Source organism: Pan troglodytes, chromosome 2 (assembly GCF_028858775.2).
Source record: "Pan troglodytes isolate AG18354 chromosome 2, NHGRI_mPanTro3-v2.0_pri, whole genome shotgun sequence".
Lineage (NCBI taxonomy): Eukaryota > Metazoa > Chordata > Mammalia > Primates > Hominidae > Pan > Pan troglodytes.
The window spans coordinates 152,172,055-152,191,486 of NC_086015.1; the positions used below are offsets into that span (position 1 = coordinate 152,172,055).

The 19,432-nt window shown below is 43.8% G+C and overlaps 2 protein-coding genes across 4 annotated transcripts in view; one reads left to right on the plus strand and one right to left on the minus strand.

Moving 5' to 3' along the window:
• Positions 1 to 9,492: 9,492 nt before the first annotated feature.
• Positions 9,493 to 13,048, minus strand: LOC101057367 (ubiquilin-4-like). The gene is given in 2 exon segments (XM_054681157.2): positions 9,493 to 11,818; positions 11,821 to 13,048. Coding segments are annotated over 2 exon segments (1,803 nt in total). The 5' UTR covers positions 12,971 to 13,048; the 3' UTR covers positions 9,493 to 11,165.
• A 3,570-nt stretch (positions 13,049 to 16,618) lies between these two features.
• Positions 16,619 to 19,432, plus strand: part of GYG1 (glycogenin 1) — a 36,349-nt gene continuing 33,535 nt past the window's right edge. Inside the window, exon 1 of one of the 3 annotated variants that reach the window (XM_516810.7) lies at positions 16,619 to 16,957. In XM_516810.7, coding sequence (XP_516810.4) covers positions 16,951 to 16,957 — 7 coding nt within the window. In that variant the 5' untranslated portion in view covers positions 16,619 to 16,950. The remainder of the gene's footprint in view (positions 16,958 to 19,432) is intronic. The other 2 variants (XM_003310114.5, XM_003310113.4) reach the window with 2 other exon arrangements.

The following is a 19,432-nucleotide window of genomic DNA, read 5'->3' on the forward strand; positions in this document are numbered from 1 at the left end:
CAATCACTTGGACCAGGGAGGCGGAGGTTGCAGTGAGCTGAGATCACGCCACTGCACTCCAGCCTGGGCAATAGAGGGAGACTCAGTCTCAAAAAAATAAATAAATAAAATATGAAATAAAATAAAAGTAAGGTGAGAACAAGTGCCTTTTTATTATTACACACAGATCAATATGGTCTTTGAGTTGTAAAATATTTCCTCACTTCTGCTTTGTGTTACTTGATACATGCTTCTGATTGCTTTCACTTTTGGTTCTGATGAACTGGCAAGTTCTTTACTTTTGGAGTTTCTTGTGATAGTAAGATATATGCTCAGTTCCAAAAATATTTCATGTTTCTTTCTGTCAAATTATTGAGATAATTTTGTATTTGGGTTTAAACGGATTTAAAAAGTTACTGAAGTATTCACCATGTTAATCTCCATCGGCAAGTATTTAGGTATCACGGTCTGTTAATATCTATATTCTAGAAACAGATTTGCAATCAAAAGTTTCAGAGCTTGTGAACAGACTAACTCTATATAGCATAGGCTAACCTTGAGCCAAAGATTTTTTCCTGCCAGTTTGCATCAGGAAAACCCCTTCTGCAGCTCAGGATCTTCCTTGAATACTACAGAGCTGAAAGCTGTCACCAGAATTTGATACTACACCATTCTATTGCCAAACGGGGCGCTGCAGCCAAAACAGCTTGGCCACTGTTAAGCACTACCTAGCTTTTGGCCTGGCCAAAAGCTTAGGAGCAGTGACAGTATCTAACCTTATTGGGCCTATCAAAAAATCAGCATGTGAACCCTTTGGCAAGTTCTGTTGGTGTCAGCCGAGGGCAGCACTTTCTGGAAGCAAGTGAGTTCTACCACAGGGAGTGAGACAGAACTTCCCGGCCATGGGCCCTGAAATGGTACTCATTTAAACGTCTGGTATGTTAGCCTAGCATTGGATTCACCAAGAAACTGTGAGACCACCGTATGTGAAACTCACAGGGAATATCTATAAGAAAGGTACTTAACATCCTTGGGACATATGGAAGCACCCCCTTTTATCAAAGATAGCACTTCTGACAATCTATCTAACAGACCACCTGGACAAATTGATTTTGGAAAGAAACAGCATTTGTCTCGAAAAGGTGTTTGGCTGCTTTTTGAGGTCAGGAGAAAAATACTTCAGAGAGCCAGAGGCCTTGCTGCTAGTAGTTCCCAGAGACTCTGCTCAGCTGGTAAGGACAGCTGTATGTGCGCTGGCTGTTTCTGACACACCCGATACAGACAGCACGATGTGTTCCCTGCCTGCAGAATCTTCTGGATTGGAGGATTAAAAGTTAAATAATCAAGAGAATCAGAGAATTAATCAAGACTGATGAATGACGTTTAAGGTGAAGTTTTAAATAAGGACAAAACTGGAAGACAGAGGTTAGCATACGAATCTATATCCTTTTAGGATTTGATTTTTCTTCTTTGGAGGTTTTAAAAGATTTTCCTTATACTTTTATTGGTTTCTAGAAGATGGAAAATTGGATCCAAACTTTCAGGGTTAAAATCGATAAACTATTGTGTGATTGTCTCAGTTTTAAAAAAATATGAAAAGAGTTATTTGGGGCAGTATTTCAGTAGAGAAATGGGCTTTATAACGGACTATAAGAAAGGGATGGGACAGGCCATTTTTATGTACTTTTGAATTATTTAATTCTTTAATAGATAATATTTTAATCAATTAAGAATAAGTATAAAAAGGTCTATGGTGAAAAAATCTTCCTCCCACCCTTGTCCTACTCCTCACAAGTAATAATTTCATGCATAAGAAAAATGTACACATAAAATCCCTTTACCCCTCTTTTTTCATGCAAATCACAACATCCTATACATCTTGTTATGTGATACTTTGCTTTTTTACTGATAAACTTTATTTTTTGGAGCACTTTTAGGTTCACAGCAAAGCTAAATGCAAAGTATTATACTTTATAATACTTTATAGTTCCCATTATACCTTGTGTTCCCACTTAAACATAGCCTCCCCCACTATCAGCTTCCCTCACCAGACTGGTACATTTGTTTTAGTTGACGAACCTACACTGATTGGCACATCGTTATCACCCAAAGTCCGTAGATCACGTCAGGTTTCACTCTTGATGTTGTACATTCTGTGAGTTTTGACATGTATCATGACATATATTCACCATTATAATATCATGCAGAATAGTTTTATCATCCTAAAAATCTTTGTGTTCTGCCTATTCATTCCTCTTTCCCCCTAACCCTAGCAATTACTGATCTTTTTGCTGTCTCCATAGTTTGCCCTTTCCAGAATGTCATATAGTTGAAATCATCCAGTATGTACCCTTTTCAGATTGGCTTCTTTCATGTAGTAATATGAATTTAAGTTTCCTCCATGTCTTCTCGTGACTTGATAGCTCATTTCTTTTTAGTGCCGAATAATATTCTGTAGTCCAGATGTACCACAGTTGATATATCCATTCACCCATTCAGTTGGAAGGACATCTCAGTTACTTCCAAGTTTTGGCAATTATGAAAAAAGGCTGGTGATACGGTTTGGCTGTGTCCCCACCCAAATCTCATCTTGAATTCTCATGTGTTGTGGGAGGGACCTGGTGGGAGGTAATTGAGTCATGGGGACAGGTTTTTCCCATGCTGTTCTCATGATTGTGAATAAGTCTTACAAGATCTGATGGTTTTAAAAACTGGAGCTTCCCTACACAAACTCTCTTCTCGACTGCCACCATGTGAGATGTGCCTTTCACCTTTTGCCATCATTGTGAGGCCTGCCCAGCCATGTGGAAGTGTAAGTCCAATAAACCTCTTTCTTTTGTAAATTTCCCAGTCTCGGGTATGTCTTTATCAGCAGTGTGAAAATGGACTAATACAGCTGGTATAAACACTTATATGCAGGTTTTTGTACGGACATAAATTTTCAACTTCTTTGAGTAAATACCAAAGAGCATGACTGCTAGATCATATGTTAAGAGTAAGAAACTACCAAATTGTCTTCCAATGTGGCTATATCATTTTACATTTCCACCAGCAATAAAGGAGAGTCCCTATTTTTCCACATCCTCATCAGCATTTGGTGTTGTCAGTGCTCCAGATTTTAGCCATTCTAATAGGTATATAGTGGTATCTTGTTGTTGTTTTAATTTGCATTTGTCTGATGACATATGATGTAGAGCAACTTTTCATATGTTTATTTGCTATCTGTGTATCTTCTTTGGTGAGGCATCTGTTAAGATGTTTGGCCTATTTCTTCAATTAGGTTGCTTGTTTTCTCATTGTTGGGCTGTAAGAGTTCTTTGTACATTTTTCATACAGTCGTTTATTAGTTATGTCTCTCACAAATATTTCCCAGTCTGTGGTTTGTCTTTTCATTTTCTTGACAGCGTTCTCTGAAGACCAGAAAGTTTTTATTTTAATGGGGTCTAGCTTATCAATTCTTCCTTTCATGGATTGCGCCTTTGGTGTTGTATCCAAAAAGTTATCATCAAACCCAAGGTCATCTAGATTTTCTCCCATGTTATTTTTCTAGGAGTTCTATAGTTTTGCATTTTACATTTTTCATTTGTCTGTGATCCATTTTGAATTAATTTTTGGGAAGGGTGTAAGGTCTATGTCTGGATTCTTTTTCTTTTCATGTATGAATCTCCAGTTGTTCCAGCAGCATTTCCTGAAAACAGTATCTTTTCTCTATTGCCTTTGCCCCTTTGTCAAAGATCAGTTGACTATATTTACGTGGGTATATTTTTGAGCGCTCTATTCTGTTTCATTGATCTATGTGTCTGTTTTTGTTTGTTTGTTTTTTGCCAATACCACACTGTCTTGATTTAATAGTAAGTCTTGAAGTCAGTCCTCCAACTTTATTCTCCTTCATATTGAGTTGGCTATTTTGGGTCGTTTGCCTGTCTCTATAAACTTTAGAATCAGTTTGTTGATAGAAAATAACTTAGTGAGATTTTTATTGGGGTTCCATTGAATTTATACATCAAGTTGAGCAAAACTGACATCTTGATAATATTGAGTCTTCTTATCCTCTATAGTTGAATGTTTGTGTTGCCACAGAATTCAAGAGTTCAAATCTTAACCCCCAAAGTGATTGTATTAGGAGATGGGACCTTTTGGGAGGATATTAGGCCATGAGGGATTAGTGCCCTTTATTATAAGATAGTTCCTAGAGAGCTCATTCATCCCTTCCACCATGGAAGAAGACAGCAAGAAGGCAACATCTATGGACCAGGAGACAAGCCGTCACCAAACACTATCTCTGCTGATTCTTTAATCTTCAACTTCCCAGCCTCCAGAACTGTGAGAAATAAATTTCTGTTGTTTTTAAGCTACTCAGCTTATCATATTTTGTTATAGCAGCACAGACTGAGATACTATTCATGAACATGGACTATCTCTCCATTTATTTAATTATTCTTTGATATCTTTCATCAAGTTTTCCTCATATAGATCTTGTACATACTTTGTTAGATTTCAACCCAAGTATTTTATTTTTGAAGGTGTTAATGTAAATGGCATTATGTTTTTAATTTCAAATTCTACTTGTTCATTACTGATATATAGGAAAGTGATTGATTTTTATATATTAGCCTTGTATCCTACAACCTTGCTATAATTGCTTATTAGTTCTAGGAGTCATTTTGTCTACTCTTTTGAATTTTCTGTATAATCATGTCATTTTTTAACAAAACCAGTTTAACTTATTCCTTCCCAATCTGCATACTTTTGATTTTATTTTCTCCTCTTGTTGCTAGGACTTTCAGCACAATGTTGAAAGGCAGCATTGAGAGAGAACAGCCTTGCCTTTTTCCTAATCATAGGAGCAAAGCTTCCAATTTGTCACCATTAAGTATGATGTTAGCTGTAGGTTTTTTGTAGATGTTTTTTATTGAGTTGAGGAAGTTCCCCTCTATTCCTAGTCTGTCGCAGGTACCTTATTTTTTTCTTTTACAATATAGTTTGGAGAACATTCTATCATAGACATTAAGAGCAGTCATTATTATTATTGCTTTCTACAGATGCGTAGCATAGTATTTTATTGCATGGATATATTATAGTTTATTTAACCTGACCCCTATTAACGGTTATTTAGGTTGTTTGCATATCTTATATTGGCACAAACAGTGCTGCAAATGTCCATCTTCTGGCAAGTGAATAAATACACTGTGATATATGCACACAAAATAATTCTGCTCAGCAATACAAAGGAATGAACCAATGATACGTTCAACAACATGAATAAATCTCAAAAGCATTACACTGAGAAAAAAAAACAGACACAAAAGACTACATACTCTTTTATTACATTTGTATTAAATTCTTGAAAAGGCAAATCTATATGGACAGAAATCAGAGCTACATTTGCCAGGGGACAGGGAATGGGATTAACCATAAAGGCAGAGAGGGAAGTTTTGTGAATGATTGTGGAGATGGTTATACCTGTGGTGATAGTTTATATCTATCACAGCTCATTGAATTTTTTACTTTTAAAAAGTGACTTTTATTGTATATAGATTTTATTTCAATAAAGTTGATTTTAAAGAAAAAGTAACTGCCAAATGATTTAACCCATGAACTAAAAGATCACAAATATGGTAACCAAAGTTTGAAAGGTGAAATATATTTGAAGGACTGAGAGTTAAAGATCCTGGACAATCTTATCCTTCTTTTTGACCACTATCATGTTGTTATTACATTACCGGCAGAACACGTAATAAAAGTAAGATGAAAAGATCAAGCATTCACTGTATTTTTCTTTTTATTTTTTTAGAGACAAGGTTTTTGCTCTGTTGCCCAAGCTGGAGGACAATGGCACTATCATCGCTCACTATAATCTCAAGCTCCTGGGCTCAAAAAAAATCTTCCCACCTAAACCTCTCCCTAGGAATTATAGGCACCCACCATCACACCCTATCACACCCAGCTAATTTTTTATTTTTTGTAGAGACTGGGTCTCGCAGTGTCACCCAGGCTGGTTTCAAGCAATCCTCCTGCCTCAGTCTCCCAAAGTGCTGGGATCACAGGCGTGGGCCCCTGGGCCTAGCCTAGGATTTTAACTAATTACAGAAAATTATTCCCGTGTCTGGATCAATAACTATGCCTCTTTAATTTATGAAATATTCATTTTACTAACAAATCACTAGAAAAACCTCCAAAGTCACCGAAATTGAGCTGAATTTCATCTTTCCGTTCTACTCCCACTAGAAACCCTCTTATCATTTAATTATTTACTAATTAACTCCCCATTCCCTCCTACTTCCAAAGGATCTCAAACAACTTCATAAATAAGTGAGGCAAGTATAATAATGGGAAAAAAGTTAAAGCATAGATAAATAAATGCAGGGTAGAGAGCCTAAATAATGACTAGAAGTGGCTACAAATTTTGCTCCAAGTTTCTAATTGGCCCCCCAAAAGAGGAAAACATGTATTCTATGTGTTTGATATATTTATAAACATCAAAGTTTCTATGAAATAAAGAAAAATCTAAGTGTTAAGGAAATGCAACATTTATTTTTGATATGATGACCAGTGTGACAATTTTCCCATGGATCTTTCAATAGAGGAAATTGCATAACATAGTGAATGTCTTCAATGGCACATTGGAAAAGCCATGATAGTGAGATTTCTGAGGCACCCTTAGAGCCACAGAGAAAGCCAAGAACAGAATGCCACTCTAGGAAAGAGAACCTGGTGGCTGGAGGACAAAGGTGGCAGATAAGAGTTACTTCATTGTACACATACCCTTTTGCAGCTTTTGAGCAGTGGACACCCCATACATATTACCAAACAGTGCTTAATTGTACAGACTGGGGAAGCAGGCTCCCTGGTTCAAATCACAGCTGTACAAACTACCAGTTACAGTATAGTGGGCAAGCTCTGTGCCTTATCTCTGAAGTGGGGATTGCAGAATATCTGCCTCATTTGATCACTGGAAAGGTTAAATGTGTTAATATGTAAAAGAACCTTAGTATCAGGTTAAGTGGTAGTTATTACTAATGATAATGCCAAAGTACAGTTTTGTAAAAGTTGTCTTATGAAGGACCAAAGCAATGTTACTCCATGTATAAAGCTCCATGATAATCAGATTTTAGATACCAGCATAAATTTAGAATATCTGACATACATGAAAATCAGTTGTCATGCCGGTGGGGTTTATATAGCAAACAGACCCAATTTGGGGTTTTGTTACCTGTTTTAAAAGGCAATGCACAGGCTGGGCACAGTGGCTCACGCCTGTAATCCCAGCACTTTGGGAAGCCGGGGCGAGTGGATCACAAGGTCAGGAGATCGAGACCATCCTGGCTAACAGAGAAACCCCGTCTCTACTAAAAATATAAAAAATTAGCCGGGTGTGGTGGCACACGCCTGTGGTCTCAGCTACTCGGGAGTCTGTGGCAGGAAAATCACTTGAACCCAGGAGGCGGAGGTTGCAGTGAGCTGAGATCATGCCACTGCACTCCAGCCTGGCGACAGAGTGAGACTCCGTCTCAAAAAAAAAAGGCAATGCACTACAAAGCATTATTGGAAGAAACTGAAGACTATCTCGGTAAATAAAAAGACATCCCATGTTCATGGATTAGAAGGCATAAGCTGTAAGGCTGGGCACGGTGGCTCAGCACTTTGAGAGTTCAAGGCAGGTGGATCACCTGAGGTCAGGAGTTCAAGACCAGCCTGGCCAGCATGGTGAAACCCTGTCTCTACTAAAAATACAAAAATTAGCCGGGCATGGTGCCAGGTGCCTGTAATCCCAGCTACTTGGGAAGCTGAGGCAGGGAGAATTACCTGAACCTGGGAGGCAGAGGTTGCAGTGGGCCAAGATCGCGCCACTGCACTCTAGCCTGGGTGACAGAACAAGACTCTGTCTCAAAAAAAAAAAAAAAAAAAAAAGCAGGTTTAAGCTGTTAAGTTGGCAATACTCCCCAAACTGATCTACAAATTCAATGAAATCCTTATCAAAAGCCCAGCTTTCTTTGTTTCAGAAACTTATAAACTGACCCTAAAATTCATATGGAAATGCAAATTACCCAGAATAGCCAAAACAATCTTGAAAAAGAAGAAAAAATTTTTTAAGATTTTATTTATATTTATTTATTTAAAAAAAATTTTTTTGAAATGGGGTCTTGCTCTGTCACCCAGGCTGGAGTGCAGTGGCACGATCTCGGCTCACTGCAACCTCTGCCTCCTGGGTTCAGTGATTCTCTTCTTGCCTCAGCCTCCAGAGTAGCCACCACACCCGGCTAATTTTTATATTTTTAGTAGAGACAGTGTTTCGCCATTTTGGCAGGCTGGTCTCAAACTCCTGACCTCAGGTTATCCACCCATCTCAGCCTCCCAAAATGCTAGGATTACAGGTGTGAACCACGGTGCCCGGCCCTCAGAAGAACAAAATTCGTTCACATTTCCAAATTTCAAAGTTACTAGAAAGCTACAGAAATCAAGATGGTGTAGAACTAACATTAGGATTGACATATAAATCAATGAAATAGAATTGATTCCAGAAATTGAATTTAGTCACATTTATGATCAATTGATTTTTCATAATCATGCCAAGACAATTCAGTGGGAAAAGAATAGTCTTTTCAACAGATGGTATTGGAACAACTCAATGTTCACACGCAAAAGAAAAAACCTGAACTCCTACTTCACAACATAAAAAACTTAACAAAAATTAACTCAAAATGGACTATGGACATAATTTTAAAAGCTAAAACTACAAAACTCCTGAAGAAAACATAGGAGTAAATCTTCATGACTTTTGGTTAGGCAATAGTTTCCTAGGTATGACACCAAAAACAGAAGCAACAGAAGAAAAATAAATTGGACTATATCAAAATTTAAAACTTCTATGCTACAAACAATACTACCAAGAATATGAAAAGTTAACTCGCAGAATGAGAGAATATATTTGCAAATCATATAGCTGATAAAAGATTTGCGTCTAGACAAAGAAATTTTACAACTCAATAACAAAGTAAACCCAATTAAAAAGTGAGCAAAGGGTTTGAATAGACATTTCTCCAAAGAAGTTGTACACATGGTTAGTAAGCACATGAAAAGATAATCAATATCAAAAGTCACTAGAGAAATGCAAATAAGAATCACAATGAGATATCACTTCAGACAACAACAAATGTTGGCTAAGAAACGAAGAAATTTGAACCATCATACATTGCTGGTGGAAATGAAAAATGATACAGATGTTCTGGAAAACAGTCTGGCAGTTCCTAAAATGTTAAACATAGAATTACCACATGATCTAGCAATTCTACTCTTTGTATATATTTAGGAAAAAAATATGTCAATGCAAAAATTTGAACACAAATGTTCACAGCAGCATTATTCATACCAGCCAGAGTGGAAACTACCCAAATGTCCACCAACATGTTCATCCATAATGAATGGATAAACAAAATGTGGTATACCCATAATGAAATATTATTTGGCAATAAAAAAGAAATGAATTTTTTTCTTTTTTTCTTTTTCTTTCACAACAAAGACCACGCCATTTATTTACAAAGGCCAGTGTGGGAGCTGGGGGAGGCAGGGAGGGAAAGCCACACAGACATCTTCTCTGGACTGCTTGGGACCCTTTCCCACTTGGAGCAAACTCTGTTCCTCTTGCCGTCATATTCTCAGCCATGGGGTCGGTCCTCCAAGCAGCTGGGCCAAGTAGGAGAGGGAAGAGGTGATATGAGCCTCCTCTGTGCTCTGACAGAGCAATGTCCAATTCCAGATCAAAGGCATCATTGCCACCCTCTCCTCTCCTTCCTCAAAGAAAACTTTCTGGCCTGGAGGGAAATAGTTAAGAACTGAAAGGCCAGGGGCTCTGGAGGAAAAAAACCCTCTACTATTCCCACAAGGCAGTGAGGGGTGATAAGGGTGCTAGTCACAGCCCTGACAGCTTCAGAAAGGGTACCCACATTACTTCTGGGTTACCCAGCATCCAGAGCTCCAAGGGACCTAGCTCTCCCAGATATATATTCCTGCAATGGACTGACCTTTTTACCCACTTGTCTCTGGTGGTGGGAGAGCACTCTGAACCAGAAACCAACAAGGAATCCACTTCCCACCCAACTTAAGAGCGTATGCACACATGTGGATACACATGCACCTCCCCACTACTCACACAGACCCCAACCCCCTTCATGTCTTTTGAGGGGGGCTCAAATTACTGGTGCCTGGGGACACAAGCAAGACCCGGGTCCATGGAAATGTGTGTGTGTGTGCATATAAGCACATGTGCTTGAGGAACTAAAGCCAATATGACCCCTTGTGGGGCATGGCGCTTAGCTTCACTGAGCTCCTTTCTCCAGTTTAAATTCCATTAGCATCTCTAAGTCTCTTCTGCCAGCTTGGGCCTGAATTCTTCTGCCTAAAAGAGCTATGAGTGCTTCTGCTCCCCACTGTTAATTCCAACTTCCAAGCCTTTTACTCAGGCTGTCTCCCCCATTCCCTTCCTCCGAATAATCTCATTCCCTCCTCTTTCACATCAATTTCCTCTGGGCTGCTCCAGGGTTTGTTAATTCCTGTCCAGAGAGCTCTCTCATCTCCCTCTTCAGACAGGGAGAACAGGCGTCTTCCTCCTTACCCTGGAATTTCCAACAGTTCCCACCAAAAAGTGCTGAATGAACCAGAATAGGGGCCGAGGAGGAAAATTACCACCTGTTTCACCTGCTCCTCCTTCAGAGCGAGAAATTCTAGCACTGGTTGGGCTAGGGGTTGGGGGGTAGGGAGAAAAAGAAGGAAGAGAGTTACCAAAAGTAAACATAAGACAAAACCCTAGTGGTATAGATGGAAGACTATGTTCCAGTAAACCAGAGAGCTGGTTCCTCCCTCGACTCTGCACAGCCACTGAAAGTTTAAAGATTGCAAAAGTGGTGTGGGGCAAGGAGGTAGAGTCAATCAATGAAACTGTGAAAACTGTTTAAGTAGCACTGCTCAAGGAGACCAGGAGAGAAGATTCTGTTAGAGACGTAGCAGTAAAACCATAATTCTCAGACAGAGCTAAGGGGTTGGAGCCCATGCCTCTAAAGTCACCCTGCTGTTTGGAAAGGATGAGGGAGAAGACGGAAGGGATGACAAGCTGCAGAGGGTAAGGATTGACAGAAGAACCGAATGCTGACATCGAGGGAGGGGAGAGGCAGGAGGCATGGGACGAGGGATTAGGAGAGCTGGGAGCCCAGCAGTCTCTCGATAGCTGCGTTGATGTCCCCTCCTGTGGCAATCAGGGCCTGCAGGTTGGCCTCACGATTGATGAAGCCCATGGAGTTGAGCTGCTCCAGCTGCTGCTGAAATCTCACTTCTGGCGTCTGCACCTGTGAGTTTCCACTTCCAGCCAAAAGCTGGATCATCTGCTGCATGAGTTGCTGCTGGGTGCTGGAAGCCCCTGTTGGAGAAGATGTGGCTGGCGTGGCTGGTGAGGAAGTGGGGGCCTCGGGCGTAGACCCTGCGTTGCTGCCTGCTGAGGGTGCTGGGGTCCGGGACATCCCAAAGGAGACAAGGCTGGGTACCAGCCCAGGGGCCTCGGTCTGCAAGGTCTGTAGTCCCTGCTGGATCTGCAGCAATGCCTGAATGGCTCGGGGATTGGTGAGGATGGAGAGTGACTCTGGGTTCTGCATCTGCTGCAGGAAGACTGGGAGCTGCAGGCGGAGCTGCTCCTGCAGTTGGGGGTTCCCCGCGAAGAGCGGCACATTCACCATCATCTGAGCAGCGAAGTTGGGGTTCTGGGCAAGCGTCTGCATCATGCTGCGCATGTAGGGTGCTGAGATCACATTCTGCATCAGCTGGGGGTTCTCAGAGATCTGCTGGAGGAGGCTTGCATTTCTGGGCTATTGAACATCCCTGACCTCAGGCTAGCCGCATTGATCCCAAAGGGGTTCGAGACTGTCGGGTGCACCTGGCTGGTCCCCGATCCTCCGGTGCCCTCCCCACCGGACCCGGGGGCCTGGGAGGTGGGGGGCGAGGGGCTCCAGGGGTTAGGGAGGGGCTCTCGATTCTCAGTCCGCAGAGGCTGGGAGGATGAGCTGTCGGAGTTCCCGGCCAGGGAAGAGAAGGGACTGTTGCCAAACTGTTCCCGGGCAGCACTGAACATGGGCTCCTGGATGTCCGTGTACATGTGGCGGAGGGCATTATACCCTCCAGGGATGCTCTCAAGGTTGCTCAGGGCCCGGTCCTGGTTCCGCATCATCTCTTGCATCATGGCTGGATTCCGAGCAAGCTCCATTGTCTGCCTCATGAGTTCAGGGTTATTGAGCATGTGGCTGATCTCAGGGTTCCGCTCCATCAACTGCTGCATCTGGGGGTTGGCAATAATCATGTGACGCATCAGGTCAGGGTTAGACATCATATCCTGGACCAGGGGGTTCTCCATGATCTGCGACAGCATCTCAGGATTGGACATCAGCTGCCTCTGCATCTGCTGCTGCAGCTCCATGAAGTTGGCAGAGCCCAGGCCCAGGCTGCCCAGCCCCAGGATGCCCCCAAAGCCAGAGAGTATGGACGCAGTAGCACTGGGGGATCCCTCCCCAGCCCCTGGAGAGGGCCCCCCACCACTGCTCCTCCGGCTTCCACTGCCAGCATCCGAAGAGGCACTGTCAGAGGTGGAGGGCTGGGTAGGGGTGGCGGGTGAAGCAGGCGTGGTGGAGGGTGCTGAGGCAGGGTCAGGTGTGGAGGGGGAAGAAGCAGTGGCAGCAGCTGGATCTTGAGCCTTCTGAGGGGTCTTGATGACCAGATGGACAGTGAGCCCGTCCTTGATTCCGTGCTGGTTCAGTGTGTCCCCATCCTTGAGGATCTTGCCTGCGAAGATCAGGACCAGCTGATCCTGCTGAGCCTTAAACCTCCGGGAGATTTCCTCTTTGAACTCCTTGACCGAGGCTCGATCGCAGATCACAATTTCCTCCTTGTCCTTGGGGGTCTTGACGGTGACCCGAATGGGGGGCCTCGTCTCGGCCCCGCTCGGCTCCGCCATGCCGCCGCCGCCACCCGGCCGCCCGCCAGCCCGCCCGGCTCCTCCTCCTCCCCGCCCGCCCGGCCGGCCCGGCTCGGCTTCTGCCATTTTTTTTCTTTTTTTTGAGACAAAGTCTCACCCTGTCACCCAGGCTGGAGTGCAGTGGCGCAATCTTGCCTCACTGCAACCCCTCCCGGGTTCAAGCGATTCTCCTGCTTCAGCCTCCTGAGTAACTGGGATTATAGGTGTGTGCCACTATGCCCGGCTAATTTTTGTATTTTTAGTAGAGATGGTGTTTCGCCATGTTAGCCAGGCTGGTCTTGAACTCCTGACCTCAGGTGATCTGCCTGCCTCAGCCTCCCAAAGTGCTGCAATAGAGACGTGAGCCACTGCACCTGGCCAAGAAATGAAATATTGATACGTTTCACAACATGGAAGAACTTTGAAAACATTATGCTAAATGAAAGAAACCAGTTACACAAGACAACATATAGGTAAATCTCAATAGACAAATGTTTAGACAGAAAGTAGATTAGTAGTTGCCCAGGACTGAGGGAAAGAAGAAGAGAGTAAGGAGTGACTGCTAATGGGTACAGATTTCTTTTGGGTTGATGAAATTGTTCTAAACTTAGATTGTAATAGTTGTACAACTCTGTGAATACACTAAAAACCATTTAGGTATACACTTTAATTCAGCACAAGTGGCTGAATTTTATAAAATGTGAGTTATGTAACAATAAGGATTAAAAAAAAAAAAAAAAAGCTATGTAACCAGCCATCAGGCCACTGCAACTTTTGGAGTTTGGGACTCTAGCTTTCAAGTGAAGAACGGACTACTTTGGGCCTCCAAGGATATTATTTCTTGAAACCAAACTTTTGCTTGATATTGTGATTACCGACAACAATCCCAGGTACAGATTGTGTATGCTATCAATTAAGGGCAAAATTTTAAGTTAGTTGACTAGTTAGTTCCTGTGTCTGGCCAGATGTGGTATATGTATTTCACGAACTTTCCGTGGGAACCATTTGATTCTCAGGCGAGTAGGTTGCCCTCTGCTCCGGAATATATTTCCAGGTCAGTTGCCCCCACCATCAATTAGTGTGTGTGCTCAAAAGAATGCACTGATTTCAGCATTATCTTAAACAAAACTTAATTAGGAAGGTAAGTATCCTGCCAAAAAAATTACATAATGCATTACAAAGCCAATTTAAAATGAATTTTGGACCATTCCGAATATATGAATTCAGCATAGGTTTAAATGGTTAATAGTCATGCCTACTGATGTAGGGTATAACTTATCTTTTTTAACTTAAATCTTTCTTTTAGGATTCTGTAATTTTACCAGTTCAAGTTTCACAAGAAAAAAAATAACAAGCTAAAATCTGAAACATTTGCCTCACTATACCATGTTTATCCACTACCTCTAAGGCCTTACAATCCAAAATGTTTGAACACCTCACTATTCAAAGTGTGGGTCCATAGCCTGGGGATCACCTGGGAGACCCACCCCCAAACTACTGAGTCAGAATCCGCATTTTAATAAGATCCTTGGGCAATCTGTGTGCACATTAAAGTTTGAGAGGTCTTGCTCTCACACCAGACTGAAGCTCACTGCAGGGCAGCCTCAGGAAAAGTAGGCAGTGGGGTCATTATGATCTATACTAAGACAATGCAGAAGAACAGATTGTAGCAACCTCAAAATGTCCCTATTTGATTCAAAGTGGTAAAAGCTGTAAACTTTCTATTTGTGTAAATATACATGAAGCTCAGGAAGGGAAGCTGTGGTAACCGTTCCTTTTACTTAAACGTCCTGGGAGTTGCAGCAGAGAGGAGCTTGTTCTAAGGGAAGCTTTTCTGTTTTTCCCAGTTGTCCCCAGTTCTACCTCCTGGCTTTGCCCTTTCAGCCCCATCACCACATCCCTGGCTAAGTCCAGCCTGAGATAGTAGGCTGCAAGAAGTAGATGGTTAAGGGTCAGCTGATGGCAGGAGGGTTCTGGGTGAAAGATGGAAATCTCACTCTTCCAAGTTCACCTCTCAGTCTGCAAAAGAGCAATCAGACTGAGAAGTACCTCTTTTTGTTTTCCCTCTCCCCAATTAAGATACAAAAGTGTAGCCTTTGTGTTCCTTAAAGAGCTCCAACTCTTCTATGCCTATATCTTTTGAATAAGTGGAAACCCATCTATTGCCCTTTCCACTTTTCTGTTTCCTACAACGGAAGCACATAATGCCAAGTAACTGGGAGGGCCTCCCATGTGATCAGCGGTCTCTAGACCATGGTCAAGACTAGGAAGGACTCAAGAGAGGCTCCTGGAAGGTGATATTTAAAATACTGATTTTAAGGTTCTACCCTTAAGATTCTTTTTGTTTTGTAACCTGTTTTTCTTCAAATAATATATTTTGAACAGCTTTTTATATTAAAAATATATAATGATTATGCCTACAGAGTATTTCATTACCTCAAGAGTATACGACGCGACTTCAAAAAGTCCATAGAATATACATATTATAAAAAAAAAAGCATGGATTTCAAAATTATTTTGCACCAAAATAAACCTACCCTTAAGATTCTGATTCAGGAGGTCTGGGCTTAGGCCCAAAAATCTACGCTTTAACCAGTGCCCCCAAGTGATTCTGATGTAGGAGATCCACACCCACACACGAGGAAACAGTGATATAACTGGTTTGAGGACAGCAGTACCACCTTTGCAAATAAATCACTTATTCTTAAGCATCTGTTTTGCTTTTTGAACTGATGTCAACTTCCTGATTGGTTTCCAAATGGCTTTGCAGTACTCATTCAACATTTACCGAGCAATTTCAGTTTTCAGTTTGCAGAGAACTGAACTACCCGAGGCTTGTGCTGTGTTTGGACTGGGGATGGGGAGCAGAGAAGGATGTGATCACATTAAAGCTATTTCTCAACTTCCTAGAAAAATGACAAATTGACCATTTCAAGATTTGTGAAACAGGTTAGCCAAAACATTAGCTAACCACAGTTACAATAATTTACTAACCTTTTTGGAGCCCCTGTGTACAAGAGGCACCAAGACTTTCTGGGTGGGAAGGTTGATTCTGTAACCAAACTGCCAGGGTTTAAATCCTACTTTCTCCATTTATATTATATGACTATAGAAAAGTTAGCACTTTGGGAGGCTAAGGCTGGCAGATCACTTGAGGCCAGGAGTTCCAGACCAGGCTGGCCAACATGGTGAAACTCTGTCTCTACTAAAAATACAAGAAAAAAAAAAAAAAGAAAAGTAATTTAACTTTTCTGAGCTCAGTTTCCTCCTCGTCTGTAAAATGAATACGTAACACCTCACTGAGTTGGTACAAGGATTAAATGAAGCACTTAAATGCCTAATTGATGCAGATGGCTCCAAGAATTTAACATTTACCAAATATTCACTATATTTTTTAGGTTAAGGGTACAAAACCATTGTGAGTACACTAAGGAATGATTATAGAGGCTGATCGAAATTCTGCAAAAAAAGCGTAAATTTTACGTTTCATTCAAGCAGTTCAGACTCACGATTTTAACTAGAGTAATCTGGGGTTTGTTTGCTTGTTTTTTAAGGTTCCCTAACCCTTGGCTTCTTGGGGAGTTTGATGCCGCACTCAGCCCCAAAGTCCCCCTTAACTCCCAGGTTTAGCGGCGACAGGGGGCGCGCGGTTGACAAGGGCAGGCGCCCCGGGGAAGTAGGAGCAGGGGCGCCGGTGAGCCCAGCCGCAGCCGCAGCCTAGCCCCGAGGGAGGGAGGAGGAGCCGAGGGAGACGCGGGACCCGGAGCCCCGCGGGCCACCGCCCCTGCCGGCCGCGCAGCTGGGAGGATGCGGACGGCAGCGAGAGCGTGCGCGGCCACGTGACGGCCGCTATAAGAGCGCACGGGGCAGACGCTCGGCTCCCCGCCGTGCCTCCTCGCTGGCCGCGCTCCCTCCCGGTGCCGGCTTCTCTGAGCCACCAACCTGCGGCTGCCCCGGCCGCCTGCGCACCCGGCAGCACCATGACAGGTACCGCCGCGCAGCCCGCCGCCGCCAGCCCCGGGACCCCGGCTTCCTGCCCAGCCGCCGCCTCCCTTCTCCGCCCTCAGCCCCGGAGTGTTCCCGGCAGGATGAAACCGCCGCAAAGTTGCTGGCTGGCCGCAGCCGGGCGTGTTTCTGCCTGCGTCAGCTGCCGCCCCGCCGCCCCCCAGAGTGCAGGGATGGGGCAGCCGGGCAGAGCCCGGGCCCTCGGCCGGAGCCCTCGTTCCTGCTTCCGTCTCCTCGTCCTTCCTCTTGCTCTCACGGCGAAGGGCCGCGGGCGGAGCAGCTGCGGCGGGGCCGTGTGGGGGTGGGGAGCCGGTTCCCCTGGGGGTTCCAGGCGGGAGTCCGGGGCGCAGCGGCATCGTGGGGAGCTGCCCCGGCCTCTGGCGGCCCGGAACCCCAGGAAGCAGGGGCTCCGAGGCGGGGATACTGCGGCCTCCACCCGGCTCCTCCGCCGCCCGCCCCGGCCCCGGCCCCGGCCGCCACGCTGAGCCTATTTTTAGGCCTTTGGGGCCGGGTTGCGGGAAGCCGGGAGTCGGACTAGCGTCCCCGGGCGCGAGCCCCGTCTGGTGGGAGGGCGCCGGCTTTGGCTTCACTTGTTGCGAGGCGTCCGGGCCACTCCACGAGTTAGCCCCAGCACTGGGAAGCTCCGAGTTAGCTTCCGTGTCATTGAGGCTAATAGCCAGGGTTATTACAGCAGTTGAACTGCCACAAAGATTGCAGGTGTAACCCAGAGTTCAGCCGTCTTTAGGAAGATTAAACTCCTACCCAGCTGTCATTGGTCTTTCTTGGTCATTTGTAATGTTGGCTAGTCTGGTGTTCTAACCTGTGTTCTATCCCTTATTTAATCTTGGAAATCATCCATCTCCTTGCTTCCAGAAATCCTTGAATCCTGCTCACCTTATTACATTTTTCTCCATGATCGCCTGGAACCTGGCCTTCATTTGAGTTAGATGATCATTCATTTTGCCTAGCTTAAGTATTTTTGGTACAGATTGACAGCGATGTTACCCATGTTATAATGGGCTGAAGATAATAGAAGCAAGTACAGGCCGATGTTGATGGGCCTGTCAAGGGACAGGTGCCACTGTTCAGAGCTTTCCTAGAGTGTGAGTGACTGGGAAGCTGGTGGCCCTTCGGGGGTGGGGAACTGGTCTTCCTACAACTTAGTAGTTGGCCTGCCGTGGGAGAGGGCCTAATAAAATGTGTGAAGATGGCTCTCAGGTCAGCAGCCGAGGGATGCGCTGGCCCACTAGGCAACCCACAACTTCCTCTCATGTCTCGGTGGAATTTCTACTGCTTCCAGCCTCCACCTTGGAAAACGGGCAAGGGAGAATGAGGGAAAGCCAGGTCAGAAAGAGAAGGACTTCATGACAAAATGTCCCAACTCGCTGGTTAAGCAACTGACTCCTACCAGAACTTGATCCGAAGTGTCCTATGCATTTGGATGCCCACCAACTTGCTAATGTTTCTTGGAGATGGAACATGGCCCAGAATTGTCCCAGGGAATGACTGGAGAAATCTTGAAGCCTGTGCTAGGGGTCTTGGGAGGGTGGGGACTGTTCAGTAGGAGGAAAAATCCATGTATTTACCTTCTCTTCTGGCAACTAAGTGATTATTGGAGATTGGGGTGCGTGTCTGTTGGTTTGGGCGGGGGGAGGGGGAGGGTGCAGGATGGACCTGCACCTTCTTCTCCAAAGAAAAGCAGGCAGTTGTTTAGGGCTTCTTGGGTGATCTCCAAATCTATTTATCAGTGATTGATCACTATTTAGATAGAAGCATCAAGGAGGGAAAGCCTCTTTGAGGAGCTGATACTTGAGGAGACACGCAATGTTATTTTTCAGGGATATTGGGGCAGGGGAGCTTTTGCTCCACGTTGAGGAAACAGTTATGTATAAGATGCCTGGAGTTCGAGGCTGCAGTGAGCTATGATCACACCACTCCACTCCAGCCTGGGTGGCCGAGTGAGACCCTGTCTTAAAAAATACATACATACATACATTCCTGAGGCATGGCATAAACGTAAGCACCAGAATGAAGGATATGGACTCTGCTTTCAGACTGACTGAATTGAGTTTGACGGTTGGTTTTGTGCTTGTCTGAAAACACTGTCTACAGTACCTTGTAGAAGAAACAGCAAATGTACTACTTCATCTCTTCATTACCATCTGTTAGTTGCCTGGAGTTCAAACTCTTGGTATTAAGCTATTGTTTTGTCTGAGAATTTAGCGTGTCGGATTTAATTTCTATAGCTTAATCAACCTGTTGAAGGTTGCCATATGTGCCTGCTATGATCTTGAACCATTCTTGAAGTGGGCACTTGGGGTTTTCTCCCCAAAGGGCTACAGCTTGATTCATAGAGAAAGTTGATGTTAGAGGAACTGGTTTTGCTGAATTACTGTTTGAATGGGTTCCTGGGGAAAAGGCTTTCTCCAGATAAGATACTGTAATGAGTGTTTTTTT